Source organism: Aedes aegypti, chromosome 3 (genome assembly GCF_002204515.2).
Source record: "Aedes aegypti strain LVP_AGWG chromosome 3, AaegL5.0 Primary Assembly, whole genome shotgun sequence".
Taxonomy (NCBI): domain Eukaryota; kingdom Metazoa; phylum Arthropoda; class Insecta; order Diptera; family Culicidae; genus Aedes; species Aedes aegypti.
In genome coordinates this window covers 353,747,334-353,772,019 of record NC_035109.1, presented here as the reverse complement: position 1 = coordinate 353,772,019, position 24,686 = coordinate 353,747,334, and the positions used below count along the sequence as shown (strand labels likewise).

General features: G+C 39.4%; 1 protein-coding gene across 2 annotated transcripts in view; it reads left to right on the top strand.

Moving 5' to 3' along the window:
- LOC5574699 (MOXD1 homolog 2) overlaps nt 1-24,686 on the top strand; it is a 383,444-nt gene that overhangs the window by 106,570 nt on the left and 252,188 nt on the right. Inside the window, exons 1-2 of one of the 2 annotated variants that reach the window (XM_021855283.1) lie at nt 6,946-7,047; nt 7,133-7,556. In XM_021855283.1, the coding sequence (XP_021710975.1) occupies nt 7,272-7,556 (285 nt within the window). In that variant the 5' untranslated portion in view covers nt 6,946-7,047; nt 7,133-7,271. Of the gene's footprint in view, nt 1-6,945; nt 7,048-7,132; nt 7,557-24,686 lie in introns of those variants that run through there. The other variant, XM_021855282.1, reaches the window with a different exon arrangement.

Genomic DNA, 24,686 nt, shown 5'->3' with positions numbered 1-24,686 from the left:
TGCCTTCGTTGGATTCAGTTTCATTCCATTTCCGCTTTCGAGCTGATAAGAGCTCCTCCGAACTTGCTTAGTGAGAAGTACCTCGCTGCTAGAAGCCTGCTGAGCTGTTAATCCAGAATCTGGTTTGTGAAATCGCTCAAGATTTCAAGATTGAGCTACGTTTCTAGATTTCAACTAAATCCCTGTGATCCGCTACCCTGTTGCTGTTGTGCACCCATGAAATATTCAGCTGGTTTGACGAATAAACAGAGTACTTATTCACATCTTCTTCTTCTTCTTCTTCTTCTTGACATCAACGTCCTCACTGGAACAGAGCCTGCTTCTCAGTTTAGTGTTCTTATGACACTTCCACAGTTATTAACTGAGAGCTTTCTTTACCAAAGTTTCAATTTTTGCATTCGTATATCGTGTGGCAGGTACGATTATACTCTATGCCCAGGGAAGTCAAGAAAATTTCCATTACGAAAAGATCCTGGACAGACCGGGAATCGAACCCAGACACCTTCAGCATGGCTTTGCTTTGTAGCCGCGGACTCTAACCACTCGGCTAAGGAAGGCCCCAACTTATTCACATGCATTTGCAACTTTTTCGATTTTCCATACAAAATGACCAACTTTGGTAAGTTAGATCTCAGTTATTTATGGAAATATTTTCGAATGAAACTTTCACAGAACATCAGATGTAACTTGAATTTTAACATATATTTTTGAATATTTTTTCCAATCACAAGTTTATAAGTAATAACGGTTTGACTAAACTGTAATTTTCGACGAAAAATTCAAAACTTTTTATCTTAAAATCTGATAGCCACAAAAACTGTCTTCAGCAAACTTATTCATCTTGTCAAAATCTACAACTTTGCTGAAGATACCATGAAGCTATTCCTTCAATATGTTTAGTTATGTCAATTATAAAAAATCGTCAAAAAATTTACTTTAGTCAAACCGTTACTACTTTTCAACGTGTGATTGGAAAAATCACTCAAAAATATATGTTAAAATTTAAGTTATGTCTGATATTCTGTGAAAATTTCATTCAAATCGGTCCATAAATATTTGCGATATAGTTTATCAAAGTTGGTCATATTGCATGAAAAATCAAAAGTTGCAGTTTTTTCTCAGCGAAGAATTACACCATCAACGAAAATAGCGCGAAAGCAATAACCAATCGCGTGCGAGTAGCGAACGGAGTGACGAAACAACCAAGCGAGAACCCCACCACTCGCCATCGGTGAACGGAGCTCGAGCAAATAAAACCACTGGTTGTTCTGCTCCCAGCTCATTCACAAATCGAACGGCATAACGAACGGATCAAGCAGCGGAGCAGCAAAGAAGAGCGCGTGAAAGCCACAGCAGTGTGCGAGTAGCGAACGGAACCAGAGAGCAACGAAGCGAAAGCAACAACTGAAAATCATTCAGTGGACGGATTAGTAGTCAGCGCCTACCGGCGACCTGTTGGAAAGTAACACCAGCGAAATATACACCATCTGCCTCTCCTTACCATGCATATTCTTGTACTTGATGAAGTCAATGAAATGGTTTGGTTTGGCGATGGAGCAAAGAGTTATTAAGGATGATTTTACTTAACAAAGAGTTGTTGATAAATATTCCAATCAATAAGAGTTGTTTCGAAAAAGTTCACTTTTATCAGAAATTTCTGCTTTAACAAAGAGTTGTTGATGAAATTCCTACAGCAAAGGGTCGAGTTTCTCCCCACGAATATTTCCAGCCAGGACCAGTCATGGAAGACAATCCATCCCGAGCATCACGGCCCCCGCTTCCAAAATTCTCGAGTACGGAAATTGGAAAATGTACTAAAATTGCGACAGATTTTAAATACTGTTCAATAAACTGTTTCTTGACCAATTGTAATGAGCAACTATTGATCTGAATTGATTTTTCTACATGTTGTCTATTGCGTTAATCTAAGAAATAGGCTATATGAAATTGATGTCTTGGCAAGGGATGTACAAGATGAGCATTATGCTGTTATTGCATCCCGGCACTGCAGCAGCGTTCTCGGACCATCCTCAAATTGTCGTATTGTCGATTATTCGTGATAAATCAGATATTGTATGATGCTACGAGATGAATTAAGAGATTATAGCAAGTATGTGGAAGTATTACTAGCTATACTGTGTTTATCACGAGAAGTTCTTACTAGCTCGAAAGTGTAAATGAAATGAACCGAATCCTGTTGTTGTTACAGAGGGATTTTAATCCGAAGGTCATTCGTCCCTTAAATGAACCGAATCTGTCGAAGATAGTATGTTTTACATAATTTGAATTGCAGACGATGCTCCTCCCTTTCGTATTCTTCGCCTTCTTCTGATTGACCAATCTAGGATAAGATACATGAAGTTGATGGCTTAGTTAGGGATTTACATACCTTGGAAAATTCACATGCGCGTTCGTATGGACAGTAAAAATATCAACATTATTTTAACAGCTTACAATATATTAAAATCACGCATGTTTTGGTTTCGTGCAAATTTTAAATATTTCTGATCAATGTTCAATGTGTTCTGATTTATATACTATGACATTTGCAATAGACTAACATGTAGAAAAATTTCAGATCAATAGTTGCTCATTACAATTGGTCAGGAAACAGTTTATTGAACAGTATTTAAAATCTGTCGCAATTTTGATACATTTTCCAATTTCCATACTCGAGAATTTAGGAAGTGTTCCCCCATTATATGATAAATCAACGATGCTGTTAGAAATACCATACAAGCTGAGTAGTATGATGTTATTACGGTCCGACGGCGCTGCAGTGGTAAATTCTCAAATTCATGTAATTATGTGGGGTAAATTATGTGAACCAAATTGTAGTATACCGCGATATTTAGATCATTATAGATAAATCAGTAGATATCATCCAATAAACCCTTTTATGAACGTATGTTGGCCCTGAAAAGGGCCGATTGAGCTTGGGTGCTGTGACTACGAGTTTACCACGAGTCGAAATCTAGAAGCGCGGATCGGTCAACCTAGAAATCTTGAGCGATTTCACAAACCAGATGCTGGATTGGCAGCTTGAAGATTAACAACTCAGCAGATTTCTAGCAGCGATGTACTTCTCGCTGAGCAAGTTCGAAGGAGCTCTTACCAGCTCCAAAGTGGAATTGGAATGAAACTGAATCCGACGAAGGAAGCATGTTTTATAACCTCAGAATAGCAGATGATGCTCCTCCCTTTTGTGCTCTTCGCTTTCTGATCGACCAGTCTGGGAAATGGGTATGTGCCAATAATGTGTTGGGCTTAGAATTACTTGAAAATTGCGGAAAATGCTAATGCATGAGAAATTGGTCGAACATGAATTGCTGGAAGGGTTGACATTAACTAAATATTCAATACGAGCTATTGATAATCAATAGTTTTCTTTATTTTGAAGGTAAATTTCTGATCCATGGGTGCCAACATTATTACAATTGTTCAATGAGAATGTCTTTTCAAAAGCATTCTTAATATGTCGCAATTTTGTTACATGTGATAATTTTGCTAATCAATGTGTTCCCATAAAATATGGAACATCAAAGACGCTGTTGGAAATGCCACTCTATTTTACAATTGTTGAGGAATGTTGAGTACTCACCCCGACGGCACTGCAGCAGCGTCCGCGATTACAGTATCAAAATGTTCAGTCATAAATTATTCATGACAAATGAAATTTTGTATGAAGCTGTGAAATTGATTTAGGATTATAAGAAGTCATATATAAAGTCGGAAATATTTCTCTTTTAACTCTTTTCCACAAATTTGATGGCCCTGAAAAGGGTCGATGGCTTTGTTAGCTTTGATGCTCTTACAGATAAATAACACTGCAGGAAGTTATCAGTTGATTGCCATGGTCAAACGGGGAATCCTCAACTCAAATGTATAAATTTGAGCAAGTTATTTGCTTATACGACGAACCGAAAGTTTCGTGGCGTAGATGGCGCACAACTGTAACAGATAGTGGATCACCGGGCTTAAGTCGAAATCTGATGATGGCGGCGATGACGATGGCTGGGTGAACGCAAACAAGCGGTGAAGCACAAAGCGAGAATGACTTGCCCGACCGTGTTCACAGTTCGACCGCAAATTCACCTGTGGACTGCTTCCTCTTTTTCTTCTTCTTCTTCTTGGCGGCTGCAGCGGTGATGATTTTGGCTTCGGACGGCATCTTCTTTCGCTCGCTCGACAGTTTGATTTGAGCCAAGCAAGACAAACGGGGAGGTCCTTCGCTATCGATGTCTGTGCGTGAGAAGCACGCCCGGTCAGAGCAAGACGATCTGTTGCCTGCTGAGATGCGATCCAAGCGGAGAATTTAAAGCAAATGACGTCAAATTTTCTCTAGCACCCCTATTTATAAATTTGCTTGAAATCAACGTTTTCTTTTAAAACAGTTATTAATCTATTTGGACAGGTATGTGTTATTCAGTAAGTAAACGACATGACCCTTCGATGTCTTGTCTTTCAATTGAGGTGCCATTCAAAGAATTTCGTTAAACCAGCAAACAGTTATAAGAGTTCAAAATATTTCATGCCAACGTAAGGCTCTTGGTTTTGAAATTCCAATTTCACTCCTGTATAGAGAATTATTTTACTTTCAAACTGTGCGGCATAATCAAATGCAAACGTATTCAGTTCCCGATGGTTAGTGCCTGTGCTTTTACTGTTCATAAGTCGCAAGGTGGAACTTTCCCCGAGGTCGTGTACGACTATGACAAAAGCCAGGATCAGCAATTGGTATATGTTGGTTTGTCGCGGGTTACTTCACTTACCAAGCAACACAAGGAAGCAACGACCAAACAAACAAATTCAATCATCTGGCATTATTCCTGGAACATCAAACACTGGTTCTCGGAACCACAGAACGACAAATGGTTCTTTTCAGGACTACCAAAATGAGTCCGAAAAGAGTTAACTTCTGAAAACTTCATCCGATCAATAACAACACAAAACTAGTACACTTACAAATTCATACACTTGACAAATCAAATTATTAATTATCGTAGTTCTACGTCAACCTCGCGGTAATGTAATAGACATTACCCACCCCAAATTTTCTTCACATTCAAAACGTAAACTGGATACGATTGTTCCTGTTTCCGTCACTCGCCGCACAGAAGAATGCAGCAGTAGCATTGGATCAAACACTACTCCAGTTGGAAACCACTGATGCAGAAAAGTACGTCCCGACCAGTGGATTAGAACAGTGTTGTTACAGATTATCTAACTCATTTAGCACGTTTTTTCTAACAAAATATGTTTTAATTTTGGCTGGTTAGTAGTTAAAATAACTAAAGTTATAACACAGTTTCCTCTACGCTTATCAAAATTGAAACAAATCATGTTTTAATTAAAGCCTAAATATAACTCAATTTGTTGTTTTGCATAACTGATTTATAACAAAATTGTTGTAAGCCATTGCTCCCAATTTTTTTTATAATAAATTGTGTGAGACAAATTTGAAAAAAAAAAATCTTCCATCAACTCAAAGTGCTTCTGACAAACATGAAACAAAATGTGTTACTTGTACAAAATCTTGCTATAATCGTGCTACAATTTTGTTGTAATCCACTGGTCGGGGTGCTACATTGGAGGATTTTTGCTGAACTCTTCAGAAACAAATACGCTGTAGACGGGGCGCATTTAAACCCGTTCAAACATGTTATTTTGTGTGTCAAAATCTAGGATAAAAAAATTAATTTTCGATGTAGATTGTCGATTTATAAACCATTTGGCATGATTAAAAGTTATCACAGGTATTGTATAAGTGAAAACTTTTTCAATTTTTGAGACTTGAAAAAGTTATTAAAAATCACAAACCACCCACCTAAGGGGTAAAAGTAATTTGTTCAATTTACATCGAATTCACTATCGGTGAGCAAACATATTGTATTTGATAATGGTTACATAAATTTGTTGTGAATATCACTCACAATGCCTCGGAATAGCAAAAATCCTGTGGTTTAATAAAGTGCTTGGTGAACTCTCAAGAAAACCACGATTTTTATATTAAACTGTAGGTGATCCGTCTTACCCCGATGGGTGCTCTTACCTTGTCTTCCCCTACTCGGACGGCTTTATGATGAGACACCATCCCTAGACTATATTGTTCCATCGTTAGCCACATTTTCCCCATTACCAGAACGCCTGGCAAACATTTCACTCTTTAATCTGTCTTCCAAATGAAACACATAATTATGTTAGATGATATGAATTAATTGGTCCTTGTCACACCGTGTCCAAGTCCAACCATCTTTCTGTCCCCCACCCTCCCTTTTTCACCAAACTCAGCTGTAACTCTAGCTCTTCACAGACACATTACTTTTCTGTGCCAGTAGTTCATCGTCTTATCAGAATCGCACATTTTTCCAGCGGTGACTCTTTTCTATGTGTTACTATGTCTCTACAAAAAAAAAATTGCTGCCAGAACCATACTTCTCGGGGCCTTCTTAAGCCTGGTGGTAACGTAAATGACTACAAAGCTGAAGGTGTCTGGTTTCGATTTCTGGTCGGTCCAGGATCTTTTCGTAGTGGAAAATTCTCTGATTTTCCTGGCCATATAGTATCGTTGTAACTCTCACTCGATAAAGGAATGCAAAAAAGTCAATTGAGGCAAAGAATAAGCTGAGCAACAAGTTCTGTCCCAGTAGGGACGTAATGCCAAAAAAAAAGAAGTACCATATTCCTCGGAGTGATGGTTTGGTCAGCTTGCACTGCCACCTTCGAAATACAAGGAACGGAACGGAATGTCGGCGATAGAGAACGACGACCAGGCTAGGCTACGTACACGTAACGGAGAAATTATGAATCCCGGTCTTGTGCGAAGAATGCAGAAATATTGCACTCTGGAAACGCGCATTGCAATAGCAGCCGACCAGCAGCACCGGACTGCAAGTCACTCTCGGGAAGATACATTTAATTAAAGCTAATTTATGAAAGTACTTTGTGAAGAGCAGCAAAAAAGTGTGTTCATCATACTTTCGTTGCATTTTACTGAAACCGCCGGCGTTTCTCCACCACATACCTTCCGAATTCATGGTGCCCGATGTAATAATTAATAATTTAGATAAAAATGTGTTCCTAAACTTGTCATTTGTATAAAACTAACCGCTGCGCTTTGGTTTCGTTTCAGATGTTCGTCGGGCTTGTTTCGTTGCAGTAAATCGAGGCGCGTCTTCGAAACGGTGAATCTACGCGAGTGAAACAGGAGTTTTATTTGAGAATTATCAAGTGAGTGGTGAATATTTTTGGGGAGTGATATTTGCTAAAAAATGGGAAACAGCAAAATGCGAAAATCCACCAGAATGGTGCGATGCTTCCAGTGCTTACTTGTGGCGTGGAGTTGGCAGCTAGGAATCGGCGGGAGTAATTGGGATCATATAATGGACTTTGATCAAAACTATCGATTGCTATGGACTTCAACCAGTAAGGATATAACGTTCGAGGTGCAAAGTCGGACCCAGGGATTTGTGGGTTTGGGGTTCTCTCGGGATGGAACGCTAGCGGATTCGGATATCGTTGTCGGCTGGATGGATGATGGACAGGCCCAATTTCAGGTAAGTTTGATTTATATAGAACTTCGATAAATCCTTTTGAAAGCGTAAATTTTGTATACTTTTGATACTCACCTTCAGCAGCGTTTTGGAGATACACTCTATATTTTTTATTAAAACGTGTACCAAAGGTAAACCGAGGCTACCTCTTACATATATCATTTTTGAGCGGAAAAAAGTTTGCTATTGTTGGCGGTAGGATTAACCAAGAATTCCTCCCAGAGTTAGATAACAAAAACATCATTGGAGGTATAATCCAAAATCTCTCGAGGAATCCTCCAACTTAATCTCCAGAGATTTTCCAAAGTCGTAGCCAGGTTTTCATAAAGGGTTTTTTTTTATTTATTTGAAACGTAACACTTTAGAGGACATTAATGGATAGTAATTTAAATTCTTGACTTGGATTTTGAACAGGGTTCAACCCCAATCAAACAGGGTTCTGAGAAAATTGAGAGTATCTCTTACTTATTGCTCTCTGTAACAATCATGATTTGCTGCACATCATGAGAGCCTGTTTATTGTCTACTGCTACAGCTTTGATTATATCGGGGGGATTACAGTACAGTTCGGACTCGATTATACGGAGTATCGATTTTTTTTCACTCCGGATAATCGAATCCTCCGGCTGATCGAATCACATAAAGAAAAATAAAAACCTGTGATAAAAGAACTTAAATATTATCTTTTTTCGTTATTTTATTTATATGATGCAGTGGCGTAGCCAGAAATTATTTCTAGGAACATTAGGGGTCTTGAGAAGAAAACACATTTTTTGACCAGCATACACAGAAACCCCCTTCGTCACCCCCCTTTATCCTACCTATGTCTAAAACTGCTAAACCATTCAAATTGTATATTGCAATAATAAATTATCTCAAGTTTATGCATGTAAACTGAAATACAAGAACATCAAAAAACATATTCCGGATAATCGAGTCTAAAATTCCGGATAATCGAATCCCGGATAATCGAGTCACCGGATAATCGAGTCTCCGGATTTTCGAGTCCAACCTGTACATGAAATAGCCCATCTAAACAGACTCCAAACCTAGGAGGCTCTATTGCTATAGGATGTTTGGGGATTGTTTATCATGCCAGTAAAGTAAAACACCTATTCCCAAAGATAAATAAGCGAGAACAATAGGTTTTATCATCGCTCTCTCTTTGAGGTTCTCTTTCGCTAATGCTGCATATCAAACTTGTTACAACTTGCGAAACATGGAAGCGATCATGGAGTGATACAGATGCGATGTTTTTCTTTGCACGCTTTGATCGTGTTTCGAAATAAATTGAGAACGAATTCTGCAGTGCCTAATTTTGAACGATTGTGAAAAAATCGAAGATTTGATTTGTGATAGATTCGTTGAATGATGGTTTTGCACTGGCTGTAAAGGGTTCTGCAAAAGATTTCTCATATACAATTTCCAGGAATTTCTATGTATTTGATCTTAATAGTTTGAACCTGTACCTACTTTTAGAAATCATTCCTATTTAAAATATGTGGAGGAACTTTCGAAATATTTAAAATGTCTTATTCTTCTCAAAGTTCCTTTAAACATTTTGCACCAGATACTCAACAGGTATTTGCTTTTAAATTCGTCCAGTAACGACAGCCTGAGTTTCGGTGAGATTTTTTCAGAGATGTTACTTTATTTTGTTCAGGAATCAATTCATGATTTTTTTTTCTAGTAGAGGAATTTGCGGATTGTCGGCAGTTTGAGCATACGCAAACAAATTAAATGAGATGTGTTCCTTTAACATGCACTGTCTTATATTCTTACGATTCACACCGACACCGAGTTGTCGAACGCTTATTCAGAACCTTTTTACAACGCTTCGAATTACTCAGTGAAGCATACAGAACAAATAATCATGTGTATCTATTCTTTGGAGTGTATTCTGGTTGTCAATAATAGTCGAATGGTGCTGGAGCCGTAAATCACCCTTTACCTGCTACATGTTATTCCATTTTTGCCTTGAGATATACCAAGGGTATTTTTTAGACAATTCTCTTGTTAATTTCTACAACTCGACCATCAGGAGATATATTTTGTTATTTCCTTGATTTTTTTCAGAATAACTTCATTCCTCTATATACTTGCCTCAGATCTCTGTATTTCTTGCATTTCTTCTTCTTCTTTCTGGCATAACGTTCCCACTGGAACAGAGCCTGCTTCTCAGCTTAGTGTTCTTATGAGCACTTCCACAGTTATTAACTGAGAGCTTACTGTGCCAATGACCATTTTTGCATGCGTATATCGTGTGGCAGGTACGAAGATACTCTATGCCCAGGGAAGTCGAGAAAATTTCCAACCCGAAAAGATCCTCGACCGGTGGGATTTGAACTAACGACCCTCAGCTTGGTCTTGCTGAATAGCTGCGCGTTTACCGCTACGGCTATCTGGGCCCCTGTTTTTTTTCATTTATTGAAGGGTTTTTCCAAGGATCAATGGAATGAATCTATTTCAAAACTCATAACAATTATTAATCCAGAAGCTATACAATTTGCATTCCTTCAGAGATTCAGAAATTTGTTCAGAAGTTTCGATACTCAATGCCTAGATTCAAAATGTTTTACAGCAATATCTGAAGAAACTTTTTGTGAAAACTAAGCTTTTTTTCCTTTGGCTTTGTTTTTAAAATTCCCAAAGAAGTGCCTGCATCGGATGTTGAGATAAATCCTGAGAATATCTGGAAAAGTAAATTTGATAAAAAAAATCCTGGATTATTCTACAGCTTTTCCAGACGTGTTAAACAAATTTTCAAAAGAATATCTGTAACAGTTCTTGAAGAAATCCATGTATGAATCCTTGATTGTATTCCTTGGGAAAACCCTGCTAAAAAAAATGCTTGAAGATGTCCTCAGCAAAACTCTTGGTCAAATATTTGAAATTTTCTTGCAGGAATACTTCAAAAATTCTTCAAAGTAGTTTAGTATACAATTATGAAAGTTATTTGGAAATGTATGTAGGATAGTATTGACTTATTCAGTAAAGTTGTACCAGGAGGAATTGCTATAAAATTTGCATTTCATTCATCATATGACTTGTTAATAAACAACTCTAAGAATTTCTTTCAGGTTTCTCAATTAAAAGTTGCATAAAGTTATATTGTTAGATTTTTCCATGTTTTATTGATTGGATCATTTCGCAGATATATTTCAGGACGACTTTTTCCGATGCATATTGTGTTGCATAAAAATAAAATAAAAAACCGCCAAGGAATATTTGGAGGGACTTTAAGAGGAATCCGTACAGTATCATTATAGGCTGAATCCAAGGAAAAGAAAATCAGAAGCAATCTGAAAAAGTGTGTACATGGAAATTACTTTAAAAATTGATTTTTCTAAAGAAATAACCAAATATTTATTGATGTAATTAAATGTTGAACAAAAAATATTAAGGCATACCGGTTATAATTCCTGAAGAATATTTTCTTTCTAATTCTATTCAAAATACTCAGTTGATTCCATAGAAGATGTTTTGAAGAAATACATAGAGGGTTTTTCTGATATATTTCTGGAAATATTTCTTAACAAAAAAAAATTATTTTATTTGTGGTCAGTGATTAGTCAGTTTGTCCCAATTTGTGTTTTGGTTGTTACTCGATAATGTGGTCGCTAAGCTTTTGAGTAGTTCATAATGCTCTGGAATACAAACTGTAAACTGCTGCTCAAAAAATTGCTCTAGGGATGCCTACAGAAATTCTTCAGAACCTTATCAATATTCTTCTGGAATTTATCCTTTATTTCAGAATTTTGTTCCAATTCATGTGACAGAGGTTCATTCAGGAGACCAATTACGTTTTTCACGAAGAATTCAAAATTATTTTCCACCAGTACTTTCTCTTATTTTCCAGATGTTTCCAGATGCAATGCTGATTTGGTATCTAGGGGCTTTGAAGAAACATAAACCCGAAAAATTAAAACGAGAAATTTTTGAAATCCCTGGAAGAAGATCCTGCATATGGTTTTGTTGAGCAACTGTTGGAAATGTCACTGATACGACTGCTCGTAATCCACTGAAAATATTTCTGGAGAAAGCATTTAAATAGAAGTTGGTAAAAATTCTTGAATATTTCCTGATACAATGAATTGGAAGAGCAATCTGTAATAAAGTTTTCGAAGATGTTTGCACAGGATGTCCTGGAGAATCCTTATGAAAGATTTTTTTTTCTAACTTTATTAACAAATTGTTTAGCCCTGGGCTAGTTCGTATCTGTACCAAGAGTTTTACTTCAGGGATGAGACGCGACTCAAATTTCTTTCTGTGCTACACGCGCTGCTGCGCGACAGCATCTTAAATTCAAGAGAGACGTGCACGAGTAGTTTTTCTGCTCTGCACCTTGGAGGTGCTGACTCCCAATGTGCTTTGGACTACGTGGCTTCGTATTGTCTCATTTTCACTCTTTGCATTCAGTACACGCGTAAAAAAATCCACTTGAATTCATTTCACTAATATGTGACTGTCGAAACTCTTAAACAGAATGAACATAATAAATTCAATAAATTAAATTTCCACCTAAAGTTTCTGGCTTTACCAAATATATTTAGATTCAAAACTATAAATTTTACGCAGATTGCTTATCAAGCTTGTTCTCCTTTAAAGCATGCTTTGCTGAAATTTTACTAGAGAAAATTTTTGTGCTGGCACGAAAGAGATTGAAAGAGTTGTGATTGTGCTTTACTTTGTCTCATGCACCTTAATTTGAGTTCACTCGCAAAAAAAAATGGGAGATGCACAATTAATTTCGGAGTGACACGCATTATTTTTGCACATCACTGAGTTTTAACACATTCCCTGCATTACTTTTCTTCCGAAAGTCGTAAGTGACTATCTTGCGTATGGGATTGAATTCCAGTTCCTTGGCTTGAGAGGCATGAGCTCTAACCACAACACTAGGCTCGTCTCCTAGTAGGTATTAGAGCTGAATTTTTGAGAAAATCATTGGTAAAGTTTCTGGATAAATAAATAAGGGATTTTCTTCGTATAACTCAAGTAAAAATCTTCCTTTGCTTTAATCAGTTTTGTGTAAAACCCCTTTAAATATTACTGGTGATCACTCCTTTGGAAACGGATCAGACGCTCGGAAAATTCATAAATAATTCACAAAATGTCATAGGGAATATAAAAACAATGCATGATACAGAATAAGATTAATTCGACGCAAAATACTAAAACTCCTTGGAATATTCCATCAGAAGTAACCAAAGGGATCACTACACGGAGAAAAAAAGTCTAGTCAATCATACTCGCCGGATAACAGTCATATTATTACTTTGAATTTAAGTCATTTGTATAATAAAATTGATTCTACCATATTTGTGGTTGGTTAAACAATTTGTGTTGTTGATTCAATTTGGCAAAATAGAAAATACAATTGAAGCAAACATGTGACACAAGATAAAACATTGGGTGATAGTGTAGAAAAAACAAAATTATGCTTTTAAAAATTGAATCCAAATATGTTATTGCATTTATCGGAAAAGTGAGTGTTGTCAGTATGTCAAAACCTATCTCCGAGTGTGAAATTTCCAGGCGTTTGCGAAAAAGTTGTTTCAGATGAATTACTGGACTGCCAGCCTTGGAAATCTCATGAGTCATGACCATCATCACCATTCATGTAAAATATAATGTTCTTAGGGGCCTTCCTTAACCGAGTGGTTAGGGTCTGCGGCAATAAAGCAAAGCCATGCTGAAGGTGTCTGGGCTCGATTCCCAGTCGGTCAAGGAATTCTTCGTAATGGAAATTTCCTTGACTTCCCTTGGCATAAAGTATCATCGTACCTGCCTGTAAATTGTAGAGTTATTTACGACATTATTAAAAACTGTCAGGCCCTGTTCAGATCAACTCGAAAAACTCGAAACACATTTGACCAAACAAACACTGTCACAGTTGCTAACATTTTACCGAGCCAAAAATCAACTTGTCCGGTATATTTGGTCCCCAACCAATTGCATCACGTTGTACACGGCGCAACCACCCACAAACCAGACAAAATATCGCACCTCTCGAACCACTTTCACACCCTGGTTGCAAGTGCAAACGCAAACCAAAACTTTGACACATTTGCCGACCAAACCCGCAAAACATGCAGCTAAACTTCATTCGCCACCCAAGCTCCCTCACCCCCCCTTCGTCATTCATCCTTGTGCACATCATCCCGGGGAAACGAGCTGTTTAAATTCATTAGGCTTTTCGCTCGCCCGTTTCACAACTTCATTTTCCCTAATTTTGTACCTTTCCACCGGGCTGGATGCCGTGAGATATGTATGCAGCGAGGTATGAAGTGGCGAAGAGGCCGGAGCCGGAAACTTGGCACGGAAATCCTTCAACCATCGGTGTTGTGCACCACAACCGAGTACCGTGATGCGGGGTCGAATTGATCACTGTGGTGAATAAGATCAAGTCGGTACCAAATAGCATTTTCTTTCAAATGCTTTATTGACACAACAGAAACTACTTACAAAAGTAATCATAAATCATTACAAGCATAGTTTTTCGCTCAAATACCCATTTATTCCAGAAAAAGGGCTCATTTCATAAGAAATGGCCGCCGGTTTACGGTATACAACGGAGCTTTCGAGTCGACCACTATAGTTCTGAGCTGCGCTGCAACCGAGCTAACGGTCGGTTGTGTGTTTTACATTTTAATGGTGCGTGATATGACGACGCCGCCTCACGCTGCAAGGTGCACCATTATAATGGTTTTCTTTTACTTTTTGGGGCGGCGGAAGACTTGTCTTTGCTATTTATATGTTTTTCCAGAGCTAACACCTCTCTCGGTTGGTCATGTTTGGAGGATTTCTGGAGCTGATGGTGATTAGACTGTGAAGGTTTGGATTAGAATGTTACAGATTGCTCTATCTAAAATTTATATCTTACTCACATTGTTTTATTATCTATTCTAGAGAAACGTTTTTAATCAAAAGTACGATTTTAATCATTTTTAATTCATGTCCCAATTACTACAGCACAGCAACACTGGCAAAACATCTCCTAAACATATTATATTTTGAACAGAAACCTAGTCAGAGATAACATATATTCAAAAACAATTGTTATTTTTTCCATTTTGCTTTTAAATTCCTTCTGATTATTTTTCCCATGCCTATCATTGCCTGTCCATAGACCTTCACTCTACTTCGTTTTCAAATTTTCAGATCTCACTTGAAATATGTGAAGTAAATTCATCGGATTGTCGAACGACCACCCCCAATTGAAATCAGTCAGTTCATTTGGTCCGCGCCGACAGGAGCGAGCGATCGTTGAAATTTTTGTTTACGAAGCCTTCAGATCCAACATCGTTGTTTGGCATAATTAATGTGCTTTTTCGTATGATAGGCACCTACCTATATACCGGCGCGACGGTAGAAGCCTTGAAAAGCTCGAGCGTGCTCGATTTCACCGGTTGGCCCCGCGGCTCGGCACATAATATTGTTTGAGTGCCACTCCGGCGAGGAATCGGTTTCGGTTGTCTGGCAGCTGGCAGGCTAGGCTAGGCGCGCGTGATTTCCCACCCAAAGGCGGGCTCGAAAATTCGAACACAAAGATAACGAAAACCTGAAAATTAAATCAAACTGAAATGTTGGGTTGTAGTGTTTGGAAAATTGATTATGTTTGATCGAAATTGGCACCAATGAGCGACGGATCCACGCAAAAGCGACACGGTGTGGACGTGACATGGTATGAATGCTCTTTGCTGTGTGATGTATTGTAGGTATCTGCTTTGGCAATAATGCTTTTCGATGAAAGCGACGTTGTCTCTAGTGAGTGGTTCCCGGTCGCGGCAGTTGATTGTTTTTGAATTAGTGATTCCATCTAGTTCGGGTAAAATGAGTATTTCCAATTTCTCAGCTAATCTGTTATGATGTACGTTTAGGATAGGTACATCTGCAACCCGTAAGGTGAGGATTTTGAAATGTGCTGAACCAGCATGACTGACGATTGAAAAGGTTTTTGGCGCTAGACGTGATGTTTGTGATATGAGTGTAGAGAATATTCTGATGTTTTTGTGTCAATTGTAAAACTAATGTTAAAAATTTAGGTGAAAATAATAGAGAGAAAGACATGGTAAACGACTAAGACACATATAACCAGTTCCTAATCCTCCGTTTTATTCTTCCTTTGGGATCACTCCGGCCATATGAATATTCCTGAGTTCCTTTGGCCACTTTTTGAAACAAAACTTGTTTAAGAGTGTACTAACAAAAACATTATTTGAATCCGTTAAGAATTCGCAGAGTAGTGAGGGTTTTAGCATTTTTGCTTTCACTCAGTCCTATACGGGTTAAAACATATTTCTCTGCACGCCAGATCTCCTAATAGCACCCTCTGCAATGTTGAACAGTAAATTCGAAAGTGCGTCTCCCTGCTTCAATCCGTCCAACGTCACGAACGAGGCTGACACCTTGTCTGCGATCCGAACACTTGATTTCGAGCCATCCAGCGTAGCACGTATCAGCCTAATTAGTTTCGCCGGAAAACCATTTTCAGACATTATCTGCCAAAGCTCATTTCTTTTCACTGAGTCGTACGCCGGCTTGAAATCAATTAACAGATGGTGAGTCTGCAAGATATACTCCTGGAGTTTGTCTAGGATCATTCGCAAGCTAAACATCTGGTCCGTTGTCGAACGGCCCTCACGGAAACCAGCTTGATATTCGCCGACGAAGGACTCCTCGAGCGGTCGCAGTCTGTTGAATAAGATGCGCGACAGAATTTTGTACGCCGAATTCAGCAGGGTAATTCCTCTGTAATTGGCACACTCCAGTCTGTGCCCTTTCTTGTAGATTAAGGCCATCCAACCAGCCGGTATCCAACAAGCGAGTACTCGGTGGGTCTCGTCCTTCCAGCCTTACAGTTTTTCAGCTCGCTGATAGCCTTTTTAAACTCTCCTATGGTCGGTGGGTCCACAGCTTGATCGTCGTCATCTATGTTCATCCTGCTCCTCGCTACATTTCCATTTCCACAATTGCTGAAAGTGCTCCTTCCACCTGGCAGCCACCGCCGTTTTATCGGTCAGCAAATTCCCTTCTCGATCATTGCACATGACGGGCACTGGTACGGTATTGTGCCGCGCACCATTGACCGTTGCATAGAATCTCCGCATATCATTCCGGTTCATGCTTTCTTGAGCGTCAGTTACCACACTTTCTTCGTGCTGCCTTTTCTTTCTGCGGTGGATTCGCTTTTCTTCGGCTCTCGCTGTCCTGTACCGCTCTCTGTTCTGTCGGGTACCGGCCACAAGCATACGGCTTTTGGCGAAATTCTTCATGTCTGTCACCCTCTGGCACTCTTCATCGAACCAGTCGTTTCGTCTTCGTCGTTGACCAGTGCCGATCACTTCCCGCGCCGTTGTTGTCACAGCTTCGTGGATAGGGTCCCACAGGCTGTCTACGTCTCCATGAACGTTGATTCTTCCCAACTGCTCGTCTAGTTGCTGACGGTACTGCGCAGCTATCCCATCAGTCGACAAGCGTTGTATATTGAAGCGCAGCGTTCTGTTTGTTGTGGAACTCGTGATGCTGGATAACCGCGCCCGAATTTTAACTACAACGAGATAAAGCTCCGAGTCGATATTAGGGCCTAGGAAGTTCCTGACACCCATGACATCTGAAAAATGTCGCCCATCAACCAGTATGTGGTCTATTTGGGAGCAGGCTCTCCTAGAACTCATCCTTCATGTCATCGGGCTTTTCGTTCGTTGGCGCATATATGCTGATCAGACTGTAGTTGAAGAACTTGCCCTTCATTCTCAACACACAGATTCGGTCACTTACCGGTTTCCACCGAATAATTCGCTTCATCTGCTTCCCAATCACTATGAAGCCAACTCCACGTTCTGCTCTGTCGCCACCGCTGTAGTAGATGTTTTACTTGAATGAAGTGTTGACGATGGGGTCCACACTTAGGCAAATGGACTATCGAAATACACAAAATAACCCCTTAAATGCGCCACAAGAAATCGGGTTGAAATTAAATTTGCCTTACGAAACCAAAATTTGAAAACCGGTTGTTTACGCGGCAATCTGGAATTGAACCAAGAACCTTGCGATCGTCAGGCCCGTGCGTATACCACGCGCCTATCGACGCCTTGATGTTAAGTGATGCAAGAACGATACATAAAGCGCTCACATTGTAATAATCATTCCACCTTTCATAAGGCAAAATTTATGAATTTCGATAGTCCAGTTCGCTGCGTGCACCGCTCGGAATTCGCGTTCACCGGTTCTCGGCCAGCGTATTTCCTAGAAAGCTGCCACGTTCACGCCGACATTCCGCAGTTCACGAGCCAGGATCCCAACACGCGCGGGTTCATTCAAAGTTCTCACGTTCCAAGATCCAACTTTCCAAGCGTTGTCCTTTATTCGTTGCCGGGTCTGTTGCCGTAAAATTCATCCGTTTGCTCTACTTTTGCATTTCTTGGTTGGTGAAGAGTCTTCGATAGGCCACCTAACCAGGGTTACGCTACCTACATCGTACTAGAAAGGCTGCCTCCTCGGTGCTGACACGATACAGCAATGTCCGTTTGTTCTTTACATGATGACCACGGTCATAGCCATCACAACCATCCACCTTTATCAGGGCTTTGGACCTGTAGCTCTGGTTCTCAATAGTTTCAAGTTCTTTCGAAAATGCTACTATGGTGAGCCGTCATGCGCTAGCGGTGTTGTTTTGAAGGTATTGTGAATCATATTTGATACGTTTAACATTTGAGAATGTCAATAAGTGTTGCTAGCATGGAACTTCATAAAAAAATTTCATTTTTTCTAAGCTATTGTAAATTATCTAGGAAACACTCAAAAATGATCATTCACCCCTAACTGTGGTACAAATTTTGTATGGTATGCAATGTGCTATGTAATTGCTTGCGCATTTTTGCGCCAAGATATGAACATTTATTGTTCTGTTGCAGAGCTAATCAGGCTATGGAACTGTCTGATTTTATTTCATCAACTCATTTTTCGTCATTATAACTTTTTGAATAAAAAAAAAAATCAAAAGATTGCGCTACAAATTTACTGCAAAAAATAGTGTGCTAATAATTACATCTAAGTAAAGCTTGATGTTGTTATCGATTCTTCTTCTTCTTTCTGGCGTTACGTCCCCACTGGGACAGAGCCTGCTTCTCAGCTTAGTGTTCTTATGAGCACTTCCACAGTTATTAAGTGAGAGCTTACTATGCCAATGACCATTTTTGCATGTGTATATCGTGTGGCAGGTACGAAGATACTCTATGCCCTGGGAAGTCGAGAAAATTTCCAACCCGAAAATATCCTCGACTGGTGGGATTCGAACCCACGACCCTCAGCTTGGTCATGCTGAATAGCTGCGCGTTTACCGCTACGGCTATCTGGGTCCCTATGTTGTTATCGATATATGAACGAAAAATGCTTTTTTAACCCAATCTACCAAATATACCGGAAATGGAGAATTGTGATTTAGGCAATAATTTCGAACATAATACTTTCACAAAGTATTGTTGAAGAACTAGGGTTCTTAAACGATTTGTGTAAAATTTTAACTTTTGGTCAAGTTTTGTTATAGTGCGGCCACTGTGAGTCGTCCCAAATGACGTAGGACTCGCTAGTTGAAACGTAGTCGTGTCCCAACAACCGAATCCTTGCTGTACAAAATTTAACTTTTCTCTTGCCCTTTTTTCAAAATTTGTACGCATCGCAACGCAAAACTTGACTCATTAAGGTTGCGTAATCCATGTACGATTCTTCAGCAAATAATAGTTTTAGAAATAGAGAATGGTCTTCTTTCGCACATGTGGAAATTATTTTAAAATTCCGCAGAAGTTAATTCGTATTTGAGCTTGGTACGTTTGATAAGTTCTACTGCATATGATATGAAGTGTCACTTCAATGATCCCGAATGTTCAGATAGTATTGGTTTTCACGTTTGTCATGGGTGGCGCAACAATCACAAAAAAAAAGCTGTGACCAGAAATAAATGAGAGTGATCTATATTGATAATATAATACATTTGCACTATGGAAAGGGCAGTACAAAATTTTAAAAAGTTTGAAAATCCAATCTTCCATATCATCCTTACTATCCTTACCATATAAAAAGTGTTCCGTGAAACTTTCAGCTTTTCTAGGTGGTGATTTAAAGTTTGCCCAAAGATGATGTAGGTTTATATGGAAACAACTCTAGAGAAATTTTTAAAAATGTTTCAAATATTTTAGAACTATCAACCCATAGTGAAAACTTAATCTTTAAACCATAAAAAAAGAAGTTACCTGAAGAGACTAGTTCTATCCGACGGATAAAAGAAGAGATATTCATGATTTTTTTTTATTATTATTTAGTTCCATATAAGATTATAGCCCTGCAGACATCTACAAAAATCCTGAACAAAATTAACTCTAAAGTGGATTGAACAGTAATTTCCGTATCCAATTTTAACTCTTCAAGAGACCCCTATATCTTTTTCCATATGGTTATGGAAAAAAGCATCCCAAACAGCTTATAACATTCAGCTTCTTGCGGAATTTTTCTCGTCTTTCTCTCTTTGACACTCTTCATCCAATTAGGCAATGCATTTGCGTTGTCAATCGTCATTTTTAGATTGCTTTAAAATTAAACTATTGCAATCATTTCCACGATAGTTTCCCCCGTATCAATCCAATTGTTATTCATCGCATCTATCGCACTCCAGTAATTCTAAAACACATTCTGCATTCTGTTTCCCACTGTCCTACATCACTCTGCAACCGCAATTTTCCAAATCATTAACCAATTCCCGTCAACCAACGCGCTCGCTAGTTTTTCCATAAATTTCCACCCGCTGGCTGGCTCAAAAATAAGCTCAGCACCCACAAAGGCAGCACCACACCAAACCAAACTGCACAATACGTGCCTCCGAAACTCGGTCAACAGTTGCAATTTCAGTTGCCTGCATCTCCGCATAATACATAGCCAGCCAGCAGCCGTTCTTTATTCAGTCTCGTCGACACGCGGGCGGGCGACACACCAACCGAAGCACATCGCGGAAAACAACGTCGCGAATTGTGGCGCTAATTCCCCGCATCCCACCCCCCGTGGGGGGAAATGGATGCACAGTGGAAGCGTCCACAGGCCGAAAATCGAAAAAAAATCTTAATCTTTCTTGCGTTACGTCCCAATTAGGAAAGAGACCGCTTCTCAGCTCACTGGTCTTATGAGCACTTCCACATTTTTAAACTGAGAGCTTTCTTTGTCGTTTAACCATTCTTGCATGTCGTATGGCAGGAACGAAGATACGCTATGCTCTGGGAAGTCGATAAAATTTCCTTTTTCGAGAAGATTCAGAACCGGCGGGATTTGAACCCACGATCTTCGTTTTACTCATTTTACGCCCAAAAAAACCCTAGTGAAGTTGTATCAATGACAAAAATCTCGATAGTGTTTCTATCAGGTTTTGTATAAGATGGTTTTTGACCGCCACGTAAAACAAATGTAACCACTGTGGGACGCAGTGTTTGAGTGTGAGTTGTTCCACGCTTTTGGAGTTATCACAGAGGTAGGTGGATGAGTTGCTGCTGTGTAGCGCTTTCAGCAAAATTGCTCCGGGGAAAATTGATTTCACACTTTGCTCCTCGGTCGGCAGGGGACGACCGTCGTTGCGGACAAGGGCGATAGGCTCCAATCGTGTGTGACATCTACTACTGCATTCATTTGACGGGCGCTTATCGATTTATGAATATGTCTGAATGGATGAGCTATTTGGTAGGCAATTTTCTGCGTGAAAGGCGTCGAATGTCGAATGGATCACCGATTCGATTGGTATCTGGTCGGCGTTAAGTCAGAGTGGACCAAGTGACATTTTTGATATTTTGAGAAAAATGGGTTTAAAGTCTAACGCTCTGTAATTTTTGAACTCGTTTAAATTTCGGTTCAATATTTTTACACGTCTTTATGTTACTTTCAAACAATATAATGTGAAGTGATAATCATGAAAAATCATAATCCAAACCTCTAATAGAACGATTTTTTTATGGACTATGTGTACTTGGTCCACTCTGACTGAACCAAAAACCACCGTTCAGTGAGTTGGTTCACTCTGACTGAACAATTTCTAGGAAAATAACAATCATTCAATGCTTGCATGGTCAAATTGGGTGCATATCTCTAAGATAAACAGATTATCAAGACCCTTCGACACAAGTATCGTAAATTCTTAAATAACCCATATAGTTAATACCAAAATCAGTGGCATTGCGATAGCTTGAAAATTAAGGTTTCGCAGAGTCAGGGCGTTGAAGACCAGAAATATTCAAATATGCGTTCAGTCAGAGTGGACCAAGTGAAAATCTTTAGTACCGACCAAAATATGCTGGTCCAATAAGCGGATTGTAGAACATGCCATACATACACCATAGAACTACCGTAAACTTCTATCGGACTCTGAAATTGACTCAAAAAATGCAGTAATCAATCATTTTATTGCTTTTCAACACTTGGTCCGCTCTGTCTGCACAGAATTTGTTGCAATTTCTGACCACCCATCCGAATGTGGTAAATTGTCAAAAATCAAAATCAAATGCATCGAATCATGTAATATTTATAAATTTCTATTGATGGATAAGTAGAAGAATGATTCGATGTCGAAAAATCTGACAAATCTCCTGAAATGCCTTTCATTTCCTCGCATTCCTAAGCGCGCTGATCATTTTCGCTGTTATGGTAATAAGCACATGGTCCATTCTGACTGCACACTTTATCGATTTTTGTTGATCATCCAAAGTAAATTTATTACATATCTCTCGTAGTTTACAGCATTCTTCAAATCTGATCAAAGTGTAACGGAGGTAAAGTAATTTTGCATCTAATGAGAGAATAATCCAATTTTCTCAAGTTTTGTACTTGGTCCCCTCTGACTTAACGGCGACCATCTGTCGGGACGGTTTTCGGATGTCGGGAAATGCACCAATTTGCGTGATGACTCTCGTTTGGCCTCATTTGCCACACTTCTTGTATTCATGATGACGATTATGATGGGGCTGTTGTTTGAGTTTCGGAATCCGGAAAACATATGTTTCGAACTCAATTATATGATAATTTATAACTGTCACAGCTTGACGGGTGTCGGTCTCCCGGCAGTTATTCTTCGCTGTCGACGGCTGCCCACACAACCAGAAGTCGCATAAGAATTAACGCAAAAACTCGTTTACTTGTACAAATAACATCACACCCGCACAAAACGGTGACAGAAATCGTTTGAGTGACGAGTTTCCTCACATAAAATGCTATTTTCTGAGTTTATCAATGCATTTTTAATCGTCCCGTATACTTGTACAAAGTAAGTCGGATCAATCCGTGTAGCAGCTGTCAAATCAACGTTGTTATCACAAAGTAAGTCGCATAAGAGTTCCGATTAGTTCGTAATAAAATCTACACACTCGTATTGCATTCTATTTTTCATCGTATAAAACATGCACATAAATCGCCTCCACTTTTGTACGTATAAGGCCTTTTCGCGACATCTTGTATGTGAAACTTTTCACATAGAAGCATCGCATAAGGTAGAAGGTTATTTCATGATACGTACATTCTGGTTGTCTGGGTGTTCAATATAATTCGACATGGATGCATTTTTTCGTTCAATTATCACTAAAATCTTTCACAATACAACCAATTTCCGAAATTAATGTTCCACACTGTTGCATGACAAAGCTTCCACGCCGGACCAAGTCAATGTCCATTGAGTCTCCAAACCACGTTTCCGGCCTGGCGCAAACCGTAATAATCGTTTTCGTAGAGTAATTATCGTTCTCTCGTTCCGCTCGTAGCTCGAACGGTGGAATTTGTGGGACGTTGTGGATACCGATTGTTGTTGGCTTGACAAGCTTTCTCTCATTGTTGGCGGGAGTGCATGAGTTTGACTGTCGACAAGCCGTCATGATTTTTTTTCCAAAGGACATCCCATCACACCGCGGGAGGATTTTCAGCCTATATGGAATGTGACGACCAGCCGACAATACACCGTCGTAGTCGTCATCATCGTCGGGCAAACAATTATCGTATTTCTGGACAATTCGACCTTTTTGTGCGGTCAGCGTGGTGGGAGCAGGGATTTTCTTCCTGTTACAATAATGATGACACAAGGATAACGATTCGGTTATATCCGCCATCAGGGACGACGTACCAACGGATGGCCATTCAACTCTGGTGGACCCGACTCGTACGGATTGCAACGTTTTCAACATCCAATAGCAATGATGATGATGATGATGCATTGGGATACGTGTACGGTAATAATTGCAGAAATGGTCGCAAAAATCACATAATGAGCGTTTATGGGCCTTTTGTTGGCGGAAATGTGCGTACGTTATGAATCAGCCCACCTACGCTGAGCATGTGACAAAGGGCTTTCAAATGAAGTGGACGAATGGACAGGAAATGCCATTGCCATCATGACAGCTGCGTAATGAGCGGAATTTGGTGAACAGTCAGTTTGGACGAATTGGGGGCAATATCGCTGATGGATTTCCAACAGAGGGCTAATGGTGGTTTCTATTATCTATGATTGTGGACCATTTGCGGTCATGGTATGTAGTATTTATGTTGAATTAGGTCGTTTAATTGGTTCCGTTTCATATTTGTTACAGAAACCTTAAATGTAGATCAACTTTCAAATTGACTTAAGCCGATAATTTTAATGCTGAATGCGACTCCGTCGTACGTTACCTTATCAGTTATATCAATATCAGAGCAAGATAAGAAGCAAAGGTTGGATTCCATCTCGGTTTCGTCGATTAATATTATGTGTATTATTCGGGTCAACCGAGAGGCCATAATGCTGATATCTTAGTTTCATGTATTGTCGACAAAAACGTTGCCTCTTAGTTGGAAAGCATTGAATTTTGTGTCTTCTGTTTAGAAACCTGTGGTATTCAAATCTTGCCGGGAACCAGCCGGATTCAAGGGGAACACATTTTTTGCGGAATTGTTCGCCGGCATTCTCACAACGTGCTCCGCCCATCGTACCCTTCCAGCTTTGGCGCCTTTATGAAAACTTGATTCACCGTAGAGTTGCGCAAACTCGTGGCACATTCTTCTTCTCCATACGCCGTTCTCACATACTCAGCCAAAGATCGTCCTGAGCACACGTAGTTCAAAAACTTCTAGCGCTTGCAGA